Below are 18,955 nucleotides of genomic sequence, written 5' to 3'. Positions count from 1 at the left end.
GGAGTCCACTTTCACTTTTCCCAAGAGCAAGTTGAGCTAGGTACTATTCGCCTAGAGTTTGTACCTTCATTAGATAATTTTGCAGACATTTTGACCAAAGCGGTCAACCGGCCAGTTCTTCAATACCTACTTCCCAAGATTGGCTTAGATACACCCTTCTCTACTTCTTCAGCGTGACAGGGAGAGGGTGCTTCCCTCTTGCTTTCTCTTCCAGTTTGAGAGGGGACAGCTTCTACTCTTGATCGTGACAGTGATGATGCTTATAGTTTTTAGGCATTACATTCATTTATTCTTTTATATTGTATTATGGACATTTGTAACTTCATCCACACTCAAGATGACCTGATTGTAAAAGGGCACTTGAACAAGTGAACAATTCCCTTGTGAGGGCACTATCCAAGTGGCACCCTTGCATAGCATATTGCACGAGCATGGCATCTTGCATCTCCCTTTTACATTACCCCATGCATTGGCATTCTATTCATGCAAACCTGTATCTGTGCGCATTTATGCCTCTTCTGTCTTTTGGAGTGGTCCACCCTTGCTTGCTTGCTTACTTGCTTGCTTGCTTTGCTTGTCTTGCTAAGCCCACCATCCTGTCCACGTATTCACCACATGATTGGCACACATACACTTTTATCATTTTATCCTAGTCAATGTGAGGGATTGGCTTGCTAGTTTTGTGAATGACTTGGTTTTAAAACTCTCTTTATCTTTTCCTATCTGTCACTTAATCAACCATTGCCCCTATATTACTTATGTATTTTCAAAACACTTTTCAAACAAAAAAAAAAAACCAAACCAAACAAGTTCATTGTTGTCTCCATCCACCTTTGTACGACTTGGTAGGCCCTTGGGCAGCCGACGAGCACCCTTGGTCTGATGCCCTGGCCTCTCTGGGATGATCACTTGGGCTCCCTTGGTAAGATAACCATCGCCTCTGTAGTCTTAGTAGGCCACTAGGCAGCCGAGGTGCACCCTTTGTCCGATGCCCTGGCTGCTTTGAGGTGGAACGCCTTGGGATTAATCAAAATTTTGGCTCGCCTACTTTTCTAACCCTATTTTGGGCCTAAGAGGGGGTGTTGTGCTAAGCAATGCACTTAGCCACTTAAACAGCCCCAAAATATGCTTATTTTAGGCTTCTTTTAGCCAAAACCCTAAAATGGAGAGCGGATCGAGAGAGTTAAGTGGGAGAGGATCTAGAACCCTAATTTTCTATAAATAGGCAACGAGCCCTCCACTCTTGTTCAATCTCGTTTTTGCAGATTTCAGTGTTTTAGCTTGCTGCCCACACTCTGTTCATGGAGGACATCTCAGCCGAAGCTATCCATTGTTGTCTCCATCAATTGGCGCGCCTGATTTCCAGCCCTCTTCACGCAGTTTGGAGCTGATTCCTGTCAGAGTGCAGCGATGCGGAAGCGTAGGACAAAGATTGAGAGAGAGTGAACACAGAGAGAAGAGCGAAAAGGAGACAGTGTAAACACAGAAAATCTGCGGTGTAGTATGCTGTATAAGAGTGCAGAAATACACAAGAGGGCAGAGGAAATATTTGTGTATGTCTCCAACTTGATGACCTCGATCTCCGTCAGCCCGAGCACAGTGTGTCTCAACCAACAGATCTTAAGATCAGAATCTGAAATCACTGAATAATGTGTCAACAATGCGCTGGAGGACTGCTATATAAAGCAAAAATAAAAGGCATAAAATAAACAGGTCGGTTGCATTAAATGCAGCTGACTACAATAAAATAATGCCTAAAAATAGTCCGACTGCAATGCAGGCTGCCACATGGCACCTGCGCAGTCTGCAGTCTGTCCAAGGGATGACTCAAATGCTAACACCCCCTCTCAGATACTAGACGAGGCATCAAACTGAGGGATCGGGAATGTTGCCGAAGAAGAGCCTGGGGAAGCGCCTCCGTAAACAAATCTACAAGATTATCCTCCGTCATGCAATACTCCATGTCAATGGTCCCATCCAGAAGCTTCTCCCGAATGAAATGATATTAGATCTCAATGTGCTTTGTCCGGGCATGGAATATGAGATTCCATACCAAGTCAATGCAACTCTCATTGTCACACCACAAAAGAGTAGAACGAGTCTGGGGGCAACCAAGCTCCTCCAACAACCTCCGAAGCCACACAACCTCACATGTGGTGGAAGACGCAGCCCGATACTCCGCCTCAAAAGGAAGAGCTACCGTTGACTGCTTCTTGCTACTCCAAGAGGTAACACCTGTACCCGAGATAAAACAATAGCCTGTAGTAGACCATCGGTGGTCCACATCACCAGCCCAATCCGAGTTACTCCAACCTACAAGAACCAGATCTGAAGCATCTATACCTACGGGATAAGAAATCCCTAAGTCAAAGGTCCCCCTCAAATACCGAAGAATCCTCAGGGCAGCCTGCCAATGCACTTGTTTGGGTTCCGTCATGAATCCGATCAAAAGACCCACAGCAAAACAAAGATCAACACGAGTGTTGAGAAGCCAAATCAAGGATCCAATCAACTGACGGTAGCGTGAAGCATCCATCACGGGAGAATTTGAGTGTGAAGTGGCCCTCCAATTCGGATCCATAGCAATAGTAATGGGCCGACAAGTCTCCATCTCAAAAGTCGCCAAGAGCTCCTAAATGTACCTCTGCTAAGAGATGAAAATCCCCCTGTGAGACTGATAAATCTCGTGACCCAAGAAGAAATGAAGAAGCCCTAAATCCGTCATCTCAAATGCCTGATGTAAAGCTGTCTTGGTCTCTCGAACCTTCTGTGCATGATCCCCTATCAAAATCAAATCATCAAGATACAACACAAACAACACACGACCAACCTCGGAAGTATGCACATAAAGCTTCGGATCGGCCTTGGAGCACCGATATCCCAACTTCGACTGAAGAAACGAGTCAATCTTCTCATTCCATGCACAGGGAGCTTGCTTGAGGCCATACAAGGCCTTCTTCAACCTGTAAACTTTCCCATCCAAGGATCCAAAGCCAGGAGGCTGCTCAACATAGATCTCCTCCTGCAAGTCACCATTCAGAAAGGCCGACTTCACATCCAACTAATAAATAGGCCATCTCCTATGGCCAACCAAGGCAAGAATAGCTCGAATAGTCGCCATACGAGCAGTGGGGGCAAAAGTATCATGGAAATCAATGCCTGGGCACTGAGCAAAACCTTTAGCAACAAGGCGAGCCTTGTGCTTGTCCAAAGCACCATTGCTAAGGTACTTGGTCTTGAAGACCCACTTGACACCAATCACCTTCTTGTGAGAGGGATGAGGCATAAGAGACCAAGTGTCATTCCTCTCAATAGCCTCCAACTTGACTTCCATGGCCTTCCGCCAATGATCAGACTGCAAAGCCTCCTTCACTAAAGTGGGCTCTAGATCCTGCATAACACGGGTCAGCAAACAATAGTTGGAGCAGACAAGCTCCAAAGAATGTGCCTCATTCCTCCGTGACCTTCACGATCCATCCTGCAGTTTCCACTTCTCAGGGACCCCCTCGATCCCTGAATCTCGAAGGGTGTCACGGGCCCAATGAGGAGGAGGACGAACCTCTCCCCCCGTCACTCTCCATCTGTTGAAGACTCAAGAACATCCACCGGCGGAAGCTCCTCGAGGGAGGCTGGTGGAAAAGAAGACTCTGAATCCAAAGAAGAATCACCATCAAGAGGTGCTGGCACCAAAGGAACTCTCTCGGGAGCCCAACTCTCCCCTGGATCTCCAAGGACAGGGAGCTCCTTACCCCCCTCTGTGGCCGGTACTTCCACGAACCGCACATCTCGGCTCGTGTAGACATCCCACTTAACGCAATCAAACAAACGATAACCTTGGGATTGGGAGCTATAGCCAACAAAAACCTGTCGTCGGAAAGCCGCCTCAAACTTATCACACTGCGTCTTTAGAATGTGCACATAAGTGTCACACCCAAAGATCCTAAAATAGGAGACATCATGCTTAGTCCCGAAGTAAGCCTCAAAAGGTGTCATCCTATCAACGGCCAAAGTGGGAGATCGATTAAGGATGTGAACGGCAGTAGCCACTGCCTCGGCCCACAGAAACTGAGGTGTCTGTCGGTGCTCCATCATGGTGCGTACAATCTCGATCACACTTCGGTTCTTCCGCTGCAACATGCCATTCTCCTAGGGAGTATTGGTGTTAGCAAACTCCTGGTGAATGCCCCTATCTGCACAAAAATGAGTAAACTCATTAGACATAAATTCACCTCCCTTGTCTGAACGCAAGGTCCTCAGTCGCTGACCAGAACGGTTCTTCTCAAAGAGAAGCCAATCCTTGAAATGAGATAAAGCCTTCGACTTCAAAGTCAAGAAATAGGCCCAAGTCATCCTGTTGTAGTCATCTACGATCAACATGAAGTACAAGCTCCCCTTCAGGGACTCGGTCCGATCGGGCCACAAAGATCAGTAGATACAAGCTCCATGGGTGAAGTAGACCTCCTAGAAGCTTTGTTGGAAATCGCATCCCGATGCAATTTCCCACGAATGCAGGAGACACATAGCTAATGGCTCACCACTATGTCCGGCAAGCCTCGGACAAACGATCCTCGCGATGCCTTCTGAAGGTACTCGTAGTTCAAGTGGCCAAACCGAGCATGCCATAGCTCGGATTGTGTCTGAGAAGTAAAAGCTGAAGAAAACTTCAATTTGTAGACGCCATTCTCCTCATACCCTACAGAGACAACCTTCATCGATCCACGATCAAGAACTCGAACAGTATCACTATCAAACTCCATCAAGAGACCAAGTGCACAAATCTTATGAATCGAAAGCAAATGATACCCCAATCCAGGCACATGCAACACCTCAGAGGTGTGGGTACCACCACGTCCATCTGGAATAAGCTGCATCTCACCCCGCGCAGCAATAGACACAGAAGAGCTGTCTCCAATGAGAATCTGCCCACGCGAAGGTCGCAAATGGGCAACACCAACGGAATAAGAAGTCATGTGCCGTGAGGCACCACTGTCCACAATCCACTCTCGAGCCTGGGGAGCTGTCATTGCAGCATCAGAAGTTGTCGGTGTAGAGTCCTCAATGACTGCTAAGTGTAGAAAAGCAACTGATGAGGGTGCAACCACCACTCCAGAGTCCTTCGTGTCCTTCTTCTTGGTATCCTTCTTATCTTTGTCGCGGCAATCCTTCTTCCACTGACCGGTCTTTCCACAAATATGGCAAGTCGATTCCTTCTTGTCCTTCTTGGATTTGTTGTCCTCCTTCTTTTGGTCCTTCCCCTTCTTCTGAGAGGCTTGACCAACCAATGCCTCCGATTTGGAAGCATTCTGTCCCTTCAATTGTTCCTCCTGGTCCAAGACCATAGAAACCAACACTTCCCACTGAAGAGTCGACTCCCGCCCTGAAGCAATAAGAGCGGAATAAAAAGTACCAAATCATGGCGGCAATTAGAATAGTAAAGTGATCGCCATGTCTTCGGACGAATAGGCTTCCCCGCATTTTGAACCTGCATCTGAAGCTGCAGAAGCTTGTTGATGTGTTCTCAAAGCGAAGAAGACTTATTCACAGACAAAGCCCGTATCCGCACCTCCAAAGAAACCCTCTTTATCAGGGTCATCCAGTTGTACATCTGGTCAAGCTCTAGCCATATCTCACAAGCCACCGTCAAGTGCTCCATGTGAGCTATCACGGCTGTGGTGCAAGACAAAAACAGAAAAGATCGAATCTTGGCATTCAGTTTGTCCCAATGAGACTGGGCCTAGGTCAAACTCCGCACGAGCATTGGAAGAGACTTTGGACTCATCCCTCACCGAAGGCCGGTTAATCTCCTCCATCACCAATTCTGTCAAATCATAAGACTCTAAAATGGCCAACATCATCACCCGCCAGATGCGGTAATTGTCACCATCAAGCTTTTGATCCGTTGGAAGAGTCGATAGGACAGGTGCCTTCCTGTCCATGATCGCCTAGGACTCCAAATCAGTCTCTGTAGACATGTTAACGTGCAATATCTGCACAAACGTAAAAGCAACCCCCTCTGACTGTGAAAACACAGCTTTCTAGGACTAATTCCTCTGTTGCCCAAACCTTCTTCACCCGCCGGAGGCAATGAAAAGATAAAATCTGCAATGGAAGGCCTCAAATGCAACCTTCCTCCCTTCGAACAGCAATAACCTGTAACAAATTCACCGATTAGACTCCTTTCCCCCACCCACGCTTGCTTCAGCCTTAATCCGATGCGCAGCCCTCCCGCTCGCCCTCGAAACCTAGAAACGCAGCCTTGTGTCGCGCTGAAATTTCCTCTTCAGTTAGGTTCAGCCCTCATTCAGTCCATCTTCACCGCTCTGATACCATGTTAGAGTGCAGCGATGCGGAAGCGCAGGACAAAGACTGAGAGAGAGTGAACACAAAGAGAAGAGAGAAAAGGAGATAGTGTAAACGCAGAAAATCTGCAGTGTGGTATGCTGTATAAGAGTGCAGAAATACACAAGGGGGCATAGGAAATATCTGCGTATGTCTCCGACTTGATGACCTCGATCTCCGTCAGCCCAAGTACAGTGTGTCTCAACCGACAGATCTCAAGATCAGAATCTGAAATCACTGAATAATGTGTTAACAATGTGCTAGAGGACTGCTATGTAAAGCAAAAATAAAAGGCAAAAACTAAACAGACTGCAATAAAATAATGCCTAAAAACAGTCCGACTGCACTACAGACTGCCACGTGGCACTTGTGCAGTCTGCAGCCTGTCCAGGGGATGATTCAAATGCTAACAATTCCAGCCAGGTGACTGCTATTCCTGTGCAGACCTGCTGCCGTACAGCCTGCCACGCCATCATTGTCCTGCCTGTGTTTTTAGTCTTTCTCTCACCTGCTGCCTGCATTTTTAGTCTCTCTCTCTCTCCTCACTGTTGTCTACATCAGATCTAGCTTCTCACTATTGCGTTTGCTGGTGCTCGACATTCGGAGGCTGCCTTACTGCAATTCGGGATCCGTTCAGAGTACCACACACTCTCCAGCTCATTATCCTTGCCTTGATCCTTGAGATACAGGAGTTCGAGGTTCAATACTCATTCACTGCATAGTGTGTTTGCTGCATGAGCATCGTATTATTCAGTAGTTATATCACTTCATTTATTTATTGTGTTCATTGTCTCTGAGTTACCCTAACCCTAACTGTGTTCTTTTATCAATCTGTGCCTTGTCGTACGGTTTCCGTTTATGTTTTTGTGTTAGGGCATTTCTTTACAAGGTCAACATTCACTGCCAAAAGTCACACCTCTAGTCTACTTGGTCAATGGATCTACAATTCTACCAGAGATCTCAACATCATCCCATCACTTATGCAACCTTGGCACTCATCGTGTCAAGTGCACATTGCGTGCCCACCACTCTCTGTCAAATGGCAGACACGTCTTCTTTCCCCTCATCGCATGTCATTTCATTGACTTAACTAAAAATTTTAATACACTGAACCATCACAAATCTTCAAATCTACACTCAATAATCTTTAAATCAAAAGACACTTCACATGGTCTCATTTCTCTTTCCCTATCTCTTTACACTTTAGATCAGCAAGGCCAAGCATAGCATTCTAATGAGTAGTAGTTTTGAGTTTCTCTAGCATCTTGTCAAATCCTTGTGTGCAAATGATCTTGATAATTAGATCACCCATACATGCATTGAGATCTCTTGTACAAGCTTATTCCAAAAGGAATTAAAATGGCAGCTTTATATTTTTCCACTTGTTACACCTAAAAAACAATTGAGAGGTTTGAAAATGTGCATTTACTAGAGAACATACCTCACATCAGGCTTCCTATAACATGCCACATCATCATGGATGCACATGCAATATCCAGCACCAGTTACACACTTAAAAAGGATGTTCTTCACCACATCTTCACTGAGTGGAGTTTCAATGCCAGATGATCCATCCATTGCGCTCATCCCCACTCAATGATTAGCATTGACACCAACATGGATGCTAAATTATAATATCCCGTATCCTCATGAGTGATGCATCCTCCATGGTGTCTTAGCTCAGCCCCACCTCCTTTACAATCTGGTGTTAAACACACCACCAAATATTCAAAGGGGGGCTGGGACAGAACAATAGGTTTGATCAAGTAAACCCAAAGATAGTTCTCATACTCTTGAGCCTCATTATATAGTTATCCACATATAATTCAATGACATAATTAAATAACCTCATCAACTCTATCTGAGTCATTGTCAATCCCCCTATTTGTACACATCATTCACCCTAAATTTTTCACACAGACTCTCTAAGTAACGCTGTGGAAAATCTGTACATAAGCTTCTCTCCTCCAATCTTTTACAGCAGCTGACACACCATCTACCATAGCCACCTGAGCTTTCCTCCCACCCAAGCTGAATACTGAGAAGGACAAACATCTTATTACAACCACATTCCTAGGTCCCTGTCAAGAGCATACCTGAAACTGCTTTGTATTCCTAATTTTGCATTCTTAATTGTCCATGTCTATAAAGCTAAATGCCATACATTGTCCTCCTACCTACCAAAAGACCACAAGTAGAATCCCATGCCTAGTGGAGGCTCCAAACCAGCTCATATTTGAAAGACCTTGAGCCACTCTAGACTCTAGTGCTCTTCTGCATGCCTCCAAATCTCCTCTAAGCAAAGGGAGCTTGGAAAGGGCTGGGAAAAAACTTTTCCAAGCCGGGATAATAAGCTGCAGAAAATTGGCCCTTGTTCCTTGGAGCCGGTGATAAGGGCTCTTATCTCTCATCTCTGCAAAGATCCACCTTTAGTATTTGGACATCTGAACTTTGCTCCCAGATAAGCTGAGTATTGAATCTGTATAGGAGAAATATCTCGTTAGAACCACTTTCCTCAGTCACTGTATAGACCTGGGGAGTTGCTTTATACTCATCACCTGCCTTCAAAGCTGTCCACTTTGCAAAGCTAAACGTCACATTTTGTCCTCCTGTAGATAGAAAGCCTATCATGCAAATATTGTATTTTGTGACTGCTTTCAGGATGACAAACCAGGCTACAAAAGCATCTTCCTCAGACTCAGGGAAGGGTATACCTTGGAAGGGGAACAACACTACATCGCCTAGCAAGCCAGGTTTGTGGCACACATGCAAGTTTGTGTGATTGGTATCCCTACCTTACAAAAGAGGCATACATGGTCGATTGGTCTATTTAAAATTGGCAAAAGAGACATGCATGGAAACATGCTAGAATTAGTCTGTTTTTACATTTGGCATAAAGCCCAAAAAATGTACTGCTTAGTGTCAAGGCTACAGAGTTTGTATGTACCCATCTAATTTTTTATTTCTCATATATACAACAAAGGCTGTCCAAAATATAGACTTTGGATACTATTAAAAATCTTGCTTTGAACCAGTGTAGAGCTGTAGAATACCATTAGAAAGTGCTATCCACCACTAAAAAGTGGTCCACCAAAAACTAGTTCGACCACCGACAATTGGTAAGACACCATGAAAAACTAATCACCACCACGAGAACGTGATGTTGACCATGTAAAACTGGTGCCCACTTGCAGTAAAAACTAGTACCCACCATAAAAAAGTGGTATTTACCACTAAAAAGTGCTGGGCAATTAGTTCTTGATGGTATGTTACAAACTTTCAGTAGTTCCTACCACTAAAAGTAGTATGTAGCAATAATAAGTGGTACCACTACAAAAACGCGGCGTCTACCACTAAAAAGTGCTGACTCTAAGCCATCTCATATGTGAAAGAAATTGAACCATTCTAGACTCTAGTATGCTTATGCATGCTACCTATCAACCAGTATCTAACAAGGGAGACCTGTACAGTCCCTTCTAGTGACCTAATGACCTGGCCAGACCACCAATAACAGTAGGGGGATCCCATAAAAGATACTGCAGCCCTGGATACCATTATATGATTTGAAAGTACCGTGACCTGGGGGTCCCATCCGAGTGGCTGCCTCAAAATCTCTCCTCTCAGCGAAGGCGAGCTTGGAAAGGGCTGCACAAAAACTTTTCCAAGCATGGATAATGGTTGCCTCAAATTGGTACCTGAAGCCAAGGCCTCTACCTCTCATCTCTGCAGAGATCTATCTGATATGTCCACCTGAACTTTCCTGCCTGACAAGCTGAGCAGTGAATCTCTGTACAAGAAAGGTCTCATTAGAACCACTTTCCTGGGTCCCTTTACAGAGAGCACCTGGAACAACTTCATATTCGTCATGTGTCCTTGGAACTATCCTCTGTCTGTAAAGCTAAATGTCACATGTTGTACTCAAATCTGTGGAAAGACTGCAAGTAAAGTCTCGTACCTAGTGAAGACTACAAAACAGCTCGTATTTGAAAGATCTTCAGCCATTCTAGACTCCAGTAGTTTCATGCACATTGATCTATCAACATATATCTAGCAAGGACACCTGTAGAGCCCATTTAACCTCCAAATGACCTGGTCAAGCCAGCAGTAACGGACTTTGCAAAAGATACTGCAGACTGGATCGCATTATATGACCTGAAGGGACCATGGCCTGGGGGTTCCATATAAGTGGCTGCTTCAATATTTCTTCATCCAGACCAATGAGAGCTTGGAAAGGGCCACACAAAAACTTTCCAAGCTTGGACGACGGCTGCAGCAAATTAGCACTTGGAGCCAGTGAAAAGGCCTCTACCTCTCATCTGTGCAAAGATCACCTGGTATTGGGCTCTCAGTGTAGGAATGTCTCCCTGTATTTATTCTAGTCATACTGTTTAACATGATTGCAAAAATTTGTATAATTGTATTAAGAAAGACGTTTGGCTATTCCAATATGTCTATGTTTTTAAACGAATTAAATGGTGAAAAACATCATAAACCAAGATCTCCATTAATTCGCAGTTGTAAACCATCACCTTGCATACATTAAGACTCAATTCATAAAGTTTCAACCAGTTAGTATTAGTCAGCTCCAAGGCTGTTGTTATATGAAAGGGCACAGGTATTTTAGAGTGATCTTACATTGTGACTGATTGGAATGTTGTGATAGAAACGCATGAACCCCGCAATTAGATTCCTGAATCTAGCACTTCCAACAGGTAACTCGTAAGGTATGTGTGGAGTTTCTTCCAATGCATGGGCCAAATGAGCAAGAAAAGGAATCTTTTCCTCGGCAACTGACTCCTCATCAAATGAAAGGTCAAGAGCACCCCGCGTCTCTTGAGAGACGTTGGCCAAAAACTTGAAGATAGTTTTTACCTGGAGATAAGAAAAGCTCCTTAAGCATTGATATACCTGCAACTCAAAACTGCTTGAACCAACAATGCTGTTACAATCTACAGCTTTGCACATACTAAAGAATATAAAGAATTGATAGATTTACCTGGCTAGGCTGTTGCAATCTACAGCTGTACACTGACAACCCATGTGAAATTTCACCCCCTGACTTGGCATAAGCCCAAGCAGTTCTTGCACAGACAGGTTCCTCACTGACACGTCCCATAAAAAATTCAAAGCGATGCCGACTGTTGTTTTCAATTTCAACTAGAGCTAAAATATCAGTGTCAGCAGCCTGCACAAATGACAGGCCAAACAACAACAAATTTTGAAAGTTAATCACTATTCACTGACAGTCCCATAAATGCTCTATAATTCCAATATTTGGCATGCCTAGCTAGAGTGTTTAGATATTCTGTCATACAAATCTGCACCATCCTCTGAATCAATGTAGGCAGGAGTTTTGGAAATGGGAGGTTTCATACAAGTTTCATATGTAGGAAATTATTTCTTACAAGCTAAAAGACAGCAAGAATCAAATTTCATAAAACATAAGAGTAAATAAAAACAAATTTACATGTAATATAATTTAGAAAATGTAAAAAAATGATGGTCAACATCAGGAAAATTCCACCATATGCTATGGAAAAGCTAAGTGTCTTACTTATTTTTGAACATTTATGGCTCAACTCTTTTACCTCTGGAAAGTCAGGTCTCTTTTTCCTTCTTTAGAAATACAAGTTTTGTCTGAAATGTGTTTCATCTAAATATGAAACACTTTACGTACAAAACGTCTCATGTGTTCAAAACAAAGAAAACAGGTTCTAAGCAACAGTACTCTGAATAATGTAACTTTTGAGTCATAATACTCTACAAGTTGTCCAATGTTTATGCAAACAAAATTAAGGGTGTGAATCTATCTTGAAAAAGAATATTGTGTTTAAACAACATATATTGTATCATGAAAAATAACATAATCTATTGAGGATATTGAATCATGAAAACTTGATGTGTTTAGATGTACCCATAATATCGTACCAAAAGTTATCCTCATATCTGCTAGCAGATCCAAACCTATTGATATTGTGACATAATCAATGTGTTCGCAGACTATTTTAACTAACATATTGTACCATGACAAAAATAGTGTACTATATCAAGGATATTGCACCATGAAAATTTGACATATTCAAAAGTCCCTGTAACATTTTACTAAAAATTATAATCATATCTGCTAGCAGTTCCATACCTATTGATATTGCAATATAATCAGCATGTCATAGACTTAGTCATGTTGCTCTAGCAGGTGCCAAATTCCTGAAAAAAACTGTACTTTCCACAACAGCCCAGCATTACCAAGCCCCTTGATGGCTACCTCCATTCCTCTATGCAATGATATACAGGTTTGTGCAAACACATGAGCATTTGTATGTCACTGCATGAATAAGTTTCTTTATTTATTATATGTACCTGCATGAGTCATTGCAAGTGCCTCTGTGCACTGTGTATGCCTATGTGCAGCTAGTATCATTAAGCATATAAATTTTTCCTTCAAAATTACACAAAAGAAATATATTTCTCAAGCCAACCAAATTATTGGGCCTACAAACCTGCCCAGAAATAATTAACAAGACAATCATATAAGTGACCTACCTACCACACACCAACTTCCGTCAAAGGAGAAATGGCATATCAATCTCTTCCAAACAGGTCAAATGGTAAAGTCTCCAACCTGATTGACCCTTGTCTGCCACAACTTAGTGATGTGAAAACCTCTCCTTTTGAATAAGCGCTCACAAACAGCTTGCCCAGGGCGACCACCAATGTTGAATATCATGGTACCAGACGGTTTTATAACAGCTATTCCTTCTTCAGCCGCTCGTGCAATAAGCCCTAATCCAAATTGGTCCTCCACAAATCCCTGAAGATTCCATAACCTTATGAAAATATCAAAGGGAACCAAATGAACACTGCAAATTCAACCACCATATTTCAAGAATAATGTGTACAATGGATTAGCAAGATTAAGCATATCCATAAAAAGTATTCCAGCATCTCAAGCCTTGGTAGCCTGTCCCCCGACCCCCCCAACCCCTTTTTGCGTTCATGGTCTATATGCTATCCCAGTGGTAAGCCTCCATGTTATCAACCCAAAGATGATAGACCACAGACCCAAGATCAATCTTCCTTTTTAGTTCCTATTTCTAGAGACAACTGTATGATATAGAAATTGAACCAATGTGATTTCTTGTACCTGAAGGGCACAGTAGTTGCTCAAAGAGTAGAGGAATTCTTCACTTGCATTTTCAGACACAATTTTTTGCATAGCATCAGGATCCGGGCTCAGAATCTGCAGCATTTTAGTTGAAGAGAGTTGTCCCACTTATCAGTACATGGGTTCACCTTGTGATTGTGAGAAGAGACATTTTTCTGTGAAGATTATACAGCAGCAACCCCCCAAGAACCTATCAAGATATCTTTAAAAGCCCACAGACTCTGAATACCTGAGGAATGCATCCAATTATCCGATCAAGTGAAATATTGTTATTTCTGCAGTAAGCAAGCAGGTCTGATTCCTGAAATTCAACTTTGTCAAGCAGTGTCCTGCCTTCACGATCCACAATGGGAGATCCATCTTCATCAAGTGCATTCAAGTATAAGTTGATCCAAGCAGCTTTGATGGCCCGAGGATTAATGTCAAGACCATACATCTGCACTAGAAACAAAAGCAAGCTGCAACATTAGGGCCAGTTAAAAAATAAATCATGCTATTACTAAAGGAGATGTATCCAACTAGCCCGTCAACAAAATATTCACCTTCCTAGGGGACCACTTTTCAGCAAGAGCAATAGAAATCCAGCCATTTCCACATCCAAGCTCCGCAACATCTCTATCACGGAATGTATTTTCTGGAAGGCGGTTGATGCCCTCAAAAAAAGTAAATGACCAAGCCTCTGGTGTAAAAATGCTTGGAAGCTCTAATAATAGGAGGCTTTGCCTTCCTTCTTGGAAACCTGGAAAACAACATTATTTACATGCAGATGAACCACGAAGTCAAGGTTGACAATGACTAGTCAATCTGACCTATTCAAATGTACATTTCAGTCACTGTCAGTTTGCACGGGAGTCATGCAAAACAAAGCCCACAATGGTTCCTGAGCTGAATGATTCTATACAAGTTGAAGTGCTCAAACAAAGTCTTAGTGGTATGCAAAATCCTGATAAAAGCTAAAAGTCAATAACGGACAGCATTTTACTCAAGTCATGAGACAATCGGCCGTTTTGGTTCATAATCATACATTGGCATACAGAAGATATATCTTGTATCCGAACGCCTAGTAAATTACAAGCAAACTCAATGGGCAAAAGAGAGCTTCCCAATCAAAATGATGACCAAAACCATATGCACAAAGCATATCCTCCATATGCCCATTAGTACGCTCAGCCTGTCCCATCGGTCTCCAGATGTTCCAAGGATGACACATGTATTCGGATCTCAAATTCTGAAAAAAAGCACCCCCACCTAGTACAAGATACCTTCAAAGCTATCTTCAACTCAGTAAATAGTTCTGCTCATTCAATGAGTTTAGATAATAATGCTGTTGCAAAAGTAGAAGTTTTGGATTGAAGAGATTTTATCACTAACTAAACCTTAAACCGGCCACCATTGAAGAGGAGATTAGACACTCTCTTCCCTTCAATCATCTCGAGGGGTTTGCAGGGAGAAACATAGAGTATACGACGAACACTATGACAAAGAAAACTCAGAAACACAAAAGAATAATGAAGAATGACGAGCATTGAATCATGCTGAATAAATCCTATCAATAAATGGACCAGAGCTCAGAGATGACTGCACTATCCTGGCTGATCAGGCGGCAACACCTAGAAGGAATCTACAATGTGAAAGGAGCAAAACATGGGCAGAGTTGTCGATGACGAAGAAAGCAGCTGCTCTCTGGAGGAAGCAAAACGCAGTCCTTTGGGCAGGAATGTCAAAGTATACACTGGAAGATGAAGAAAAGCAATAAAGGGAGCAAAACACAATCCTTAAGAGCTGTCGGAGAGGAAGAAGATGACAACCAGCAATTGAAGTGTGCTCTAGACGCTTAAGACCAACAACATGACCTGGTGAATACCAAAATGCAGCAGTAGTTGGTGGGAACACAGCTGAAATCAGCAAATGCAAGGGCTGCTGATGTGGTGGAGTGCTGGAGGAGACATTGAAGAAGCTGGATGGCTGTTGCATCTGGAAAATGCAGAGCTGAACGGCATGGAAACAGATCACCTGATGAAGAAAACATTGGCAACGGCAGGCTGCTCCACACAGCAGACTGAAAAATGCAGATTGGGCAGCTCCTCTGACAAGGCAGCAGTCTGGGTGGCAGCAAATCGGCTTCTCCTGGAGGTGATGATGATCAGCAGTCAGTGCAGAGGAGGACTCACTAAAGAATGAATAATGGATGTGTGAAGTGTAGATAGGATGTGAATGATGGATTCATGAAGTGTAGATAGGATGAATGGCCATGCCCTATTTATAGGCACATGAGTCACTAAACTTTCTAGGGTAGTGCCCCAAATGCCTCGGGTGGCGCCCAAACACTAATAACTAGTATACATGAAGCCTTTTTGGGGCTGTAAATGGAAACCAAACTAGAAATTAATGTAATCCAATACACTTAATGCCTTTGGTTGCTCAACATCCCATCTCAGGCCCAAAAAAGGTGCCTTAGGAGGAGTCAAAGAGACATCCTCCACCTAGTAACCAAGTACTCCACCTGAAAGGAAACCTATAAGGGAGAATAGTAGACAAGGCATCCTGATAGTGCTCAAAGCTCAACCTCAAGAGAGAAGCCACTCACTTCATTTCTCCATGCTAGTAAGAATGCGAAGGCATAGCCACCAAGTCATGGCTGAAACATTCGAGACCCCAACCTAGCCTATAAATCCTTGTTCTCAATGTCAAAAGAGAAGAAGGATGAAAACCACAGTCCAAACCAAGGAATGTGGATGGCCATGGTAAGGAGGGGGAAAACCACAATCCCCTGATAAATTACGAGAATAGGAAACCCCATCTTGAACTGAATAAATAGAATCCCGCTCTAAAGTCCCCTCGGAATCCCCCTCTAAAGGAGATAGGGAATCTAGAATCTCATGAATCATGGCCTTCAAGGTGTCTAATAATGAAGAACCACCAATGTTGACAAAGAAGGTATCTAAGGGTGCAACGGAACAAAGATGGCCCCCCGAAACTAAGTAGAAGAGGGATGTGAGGGAGGGGTATCGTAGATAATCTCCTTGATGCCCTTATCAGAGTTGGTGTCCATGGAGCCCTATGAGGAGGGCAAATGGGTAGCTCCTCTCAAGTTATGGGCAAGCAACAACCACTCTCACTTGGTGGAGTGGACGATGAAACTGAAGGTGGTGATGAATGTCATTATCTCGCAATGGAGCCGACTATGAAGCAAAGGGAGTAGAATAGCCTCTATCTCTCAATGGAGTAGACTTCCAAAAAGGTCGTATCCAACAATCTTCATCTCTTAGTGGAGCAAACTACAAAACGAAGGGCAATGGAAGCCACTACACCCAAAAGTAGGTGGAAGAAGTAGGTGGAAGAAATGTCATAAGGACATGAATTTTTTATGCTTTACTTAGCATTTGATTAGTTATTAATCAAATGTGCAAATATGAGAAGCACATGTGTTGTGTAATGATAGACAAAGGACCCTAAGATGTCAATGGGTGTCAAAGGCAAAAGTTATAATAAGTTATAATGGTCAGGTACTAGGTGGTGCCTAGTATCAATTTTGGCCTAGGCCATTCATTTGACCAATAAGTGGTGACATTAACAACTAGGCATTAATTAATTAATTAAAGCTAGTTCAAGACTCAATTAATGCACAAGACCACTTGGGAGTCAAAATAGCCTAGCCAATTTAATTGTGGAAGGGCACATTAAATTTTCTGGGTAGAAACAAGGGTTGAAATTAATGTTCAGAAATATTAACTCTTGAAAAAAAAAATTGCAAATAAAGTGTGGCTAATTATATTACTTTAGAAAAAACATGAATACAAGGAAGTGCTCATGCTCAACAGACTAGCTGGAGCTAATGGAGTCACATATATATCAAATATGCAAGCCTCTCGGGGCGAACTAGGGGGGACCGGGGCAAGAAGCCATGGAGGGGGGGTGTATCGCCATCTGGGGTTGCCTGCCTACATCACGAAAAACAAGTCATGGCAGCCCCAAGTGCGCATGAAATGGAAACATAGCTCCTGCCGACGAGCTCGAGACTCGCCCTGCACCTGGTCCCATCGGCCGCAAAGGGAGTGGATGATGGAGGTCCTAAGCTCTACTAAAGTCGCCTGTATTGAAAGTCTCTCCCCGCCAAAAACCTCCTGACACCGTGCCTTCCAAATATGCCATACAATAAGACTCCCTATGATCTCCCATACCTCAAAGCGGTCTGCTATGGGCTCTAGTACTGGTGGATGGGTAGAGCCTTCAAACCAACCACTGCACACGACCCTGCCTCAATAATGAAAATCATGTCCTGCATCCCAGCCTCACACAAAAGGTGATAGCCTTGGCTGACTGCCTACCAGCAAAAAGCTCCCCATGACATATATCCAAGGTTGGGTGTTGTACGGTGGAGGATGTGGCATGCTCCTCTCTATACGAGCTGCGTCGCCTCACACGACCAAAGGCAGTGCTTTGGGGACTTCAAAGGCTACCATGTGCAGCGTTTACAACCTCCCTCCTTCTACATCAGGGCTAACCAACTTCCCACCACCAAGCCTCCATGTGCCACCAACCATAAGTATGATACCCTCCTTGGCCTCCAGCTATCCCATAGGCGGCGCCAGAAGTTCCGTCGGAAAGCCTCCATGATGTTGTGCTCTGCCCAATGCTTGCTGTGCAATGGCGCCCAATCCATGTCCTCCTATATCAGTACGTGTCTGCTAATCCTGGCTGTGTACTCTAGGAACCTTGGTGGCTTCTTGGCAACTGCAATGGCAAACCATAGCCACTCTCCCGGATCCCACTCCAACTCGTCATGCCCTCCCAAATCCAAAGGCGCCACTCCCTGAGCTCCTCCCAGAAGACAGAAGGGTCCAGCCGCCATGTCTTCCCCTGAAGGCCAACCACTCGAACCCTCCTCCATGAAAGGACAACTATCTCCTCATCCTGTTGTCCTCTGTCAAGGGCCAAATGCCCCCCCTCCTGCACACGATGAAGAAAGTTTCATATGGAGCGCCTCCCACTCTACCTGCCACCTGTAGGGGGATACCTGCTGGTGAAAACTTCGCTGCCCATACCTCCTCAAGCTCTACCGGCTCTCGTCTCGGGGAGGCAAACCACTCTTAAGGTATTGCTGTGTCTATCTCCCTTCTCCTCAACTCAACTCCTCCCTGACAACCTAATGCTCGCTGCAACCCCTCTTCGTCCACCATCCTATACACCTCCTGCCATGTTCTAATGGTGCGAGCCGGCGGGCCGGCCTACCAACCAGCCCACTAGATGTGGGGGCGCTCGCCAATATATATCCCCTCCTGATCTCTAAACTAGGCATTCCAGATCACCAACTAGCAGTCTATCTCCTCCTGGCAGTCCGTGGGGCTCTAAATTAGGGCCTTACGCAAGCCCTGCCACACACGAAGTAGACTGCGTAGGAAGGGGGATCTGGGGGGTGATCTGGGCCATCATGAAGATCCATCTCAGGGA

The 18,955-nt window shown here is 44.0% G+C and overlaps 1 protein-coding gene across 2 annotated transcripts in view; it reads right to left on the bottom strand.

Annotated features, from left to right (window-relative positions):
• The window catches only part of MMT (methionine S-methyltransferase), a 106,482-nt gene that overhangs the window by 64,272 nt on the left and 23,255 nt on the right, over positions 1-18,955 (bottom strand). For both annotated transcript variants that reach the window (XM_087676401.1, XM_087676400.1), the window contains exons 2-7: positions 14,047-14,243; positions 13,734-13,940; positions 13,484-13,579; positions 12,962-13,150; positions 11,336-11,524; positions 10,975-11,211 (exon numbers count right to left, since the gene is read on the bottom strand). In XM_087676401.1, coding sequence (XP_087532527.1) covers positions 10,975-11,211; positions 11,336-11,524; positions 12,962-13,150; positions 13,484-13,579; positions 13,734-13,940; positions 14,047-14,243 — 1,115 coding nt within the window. The remainder of the gene's footprint in view (positions 1-10,974; positions 11,212-11,335; positions 11,525-12,961; positions 13,151-13,483; positions 13,580-13,733; positions 13,941-14,046; positions 14,244-18,955) is intronic.

This window comes from Lygodium microphyllum, chromosome 4 (genome assembly GCF_053477565.2).
Source record: "Lygodium microphyllum isolate KBCC chromosome 4, Lygodium_microphyllum_v1.1.10, whole genome shotgun sequence".
Taxonomy (NCBI): domain Eukaryota; kingdom Viridiplantae; phylum Streptophyta; class Polypodiopsida; order Schizaeales; family Lygodiaceae; genus Lygodium; species Lygodium microphyllum.
This window is presented reverse-complemented; position numbering and strand designations above follow the sequence as displayed.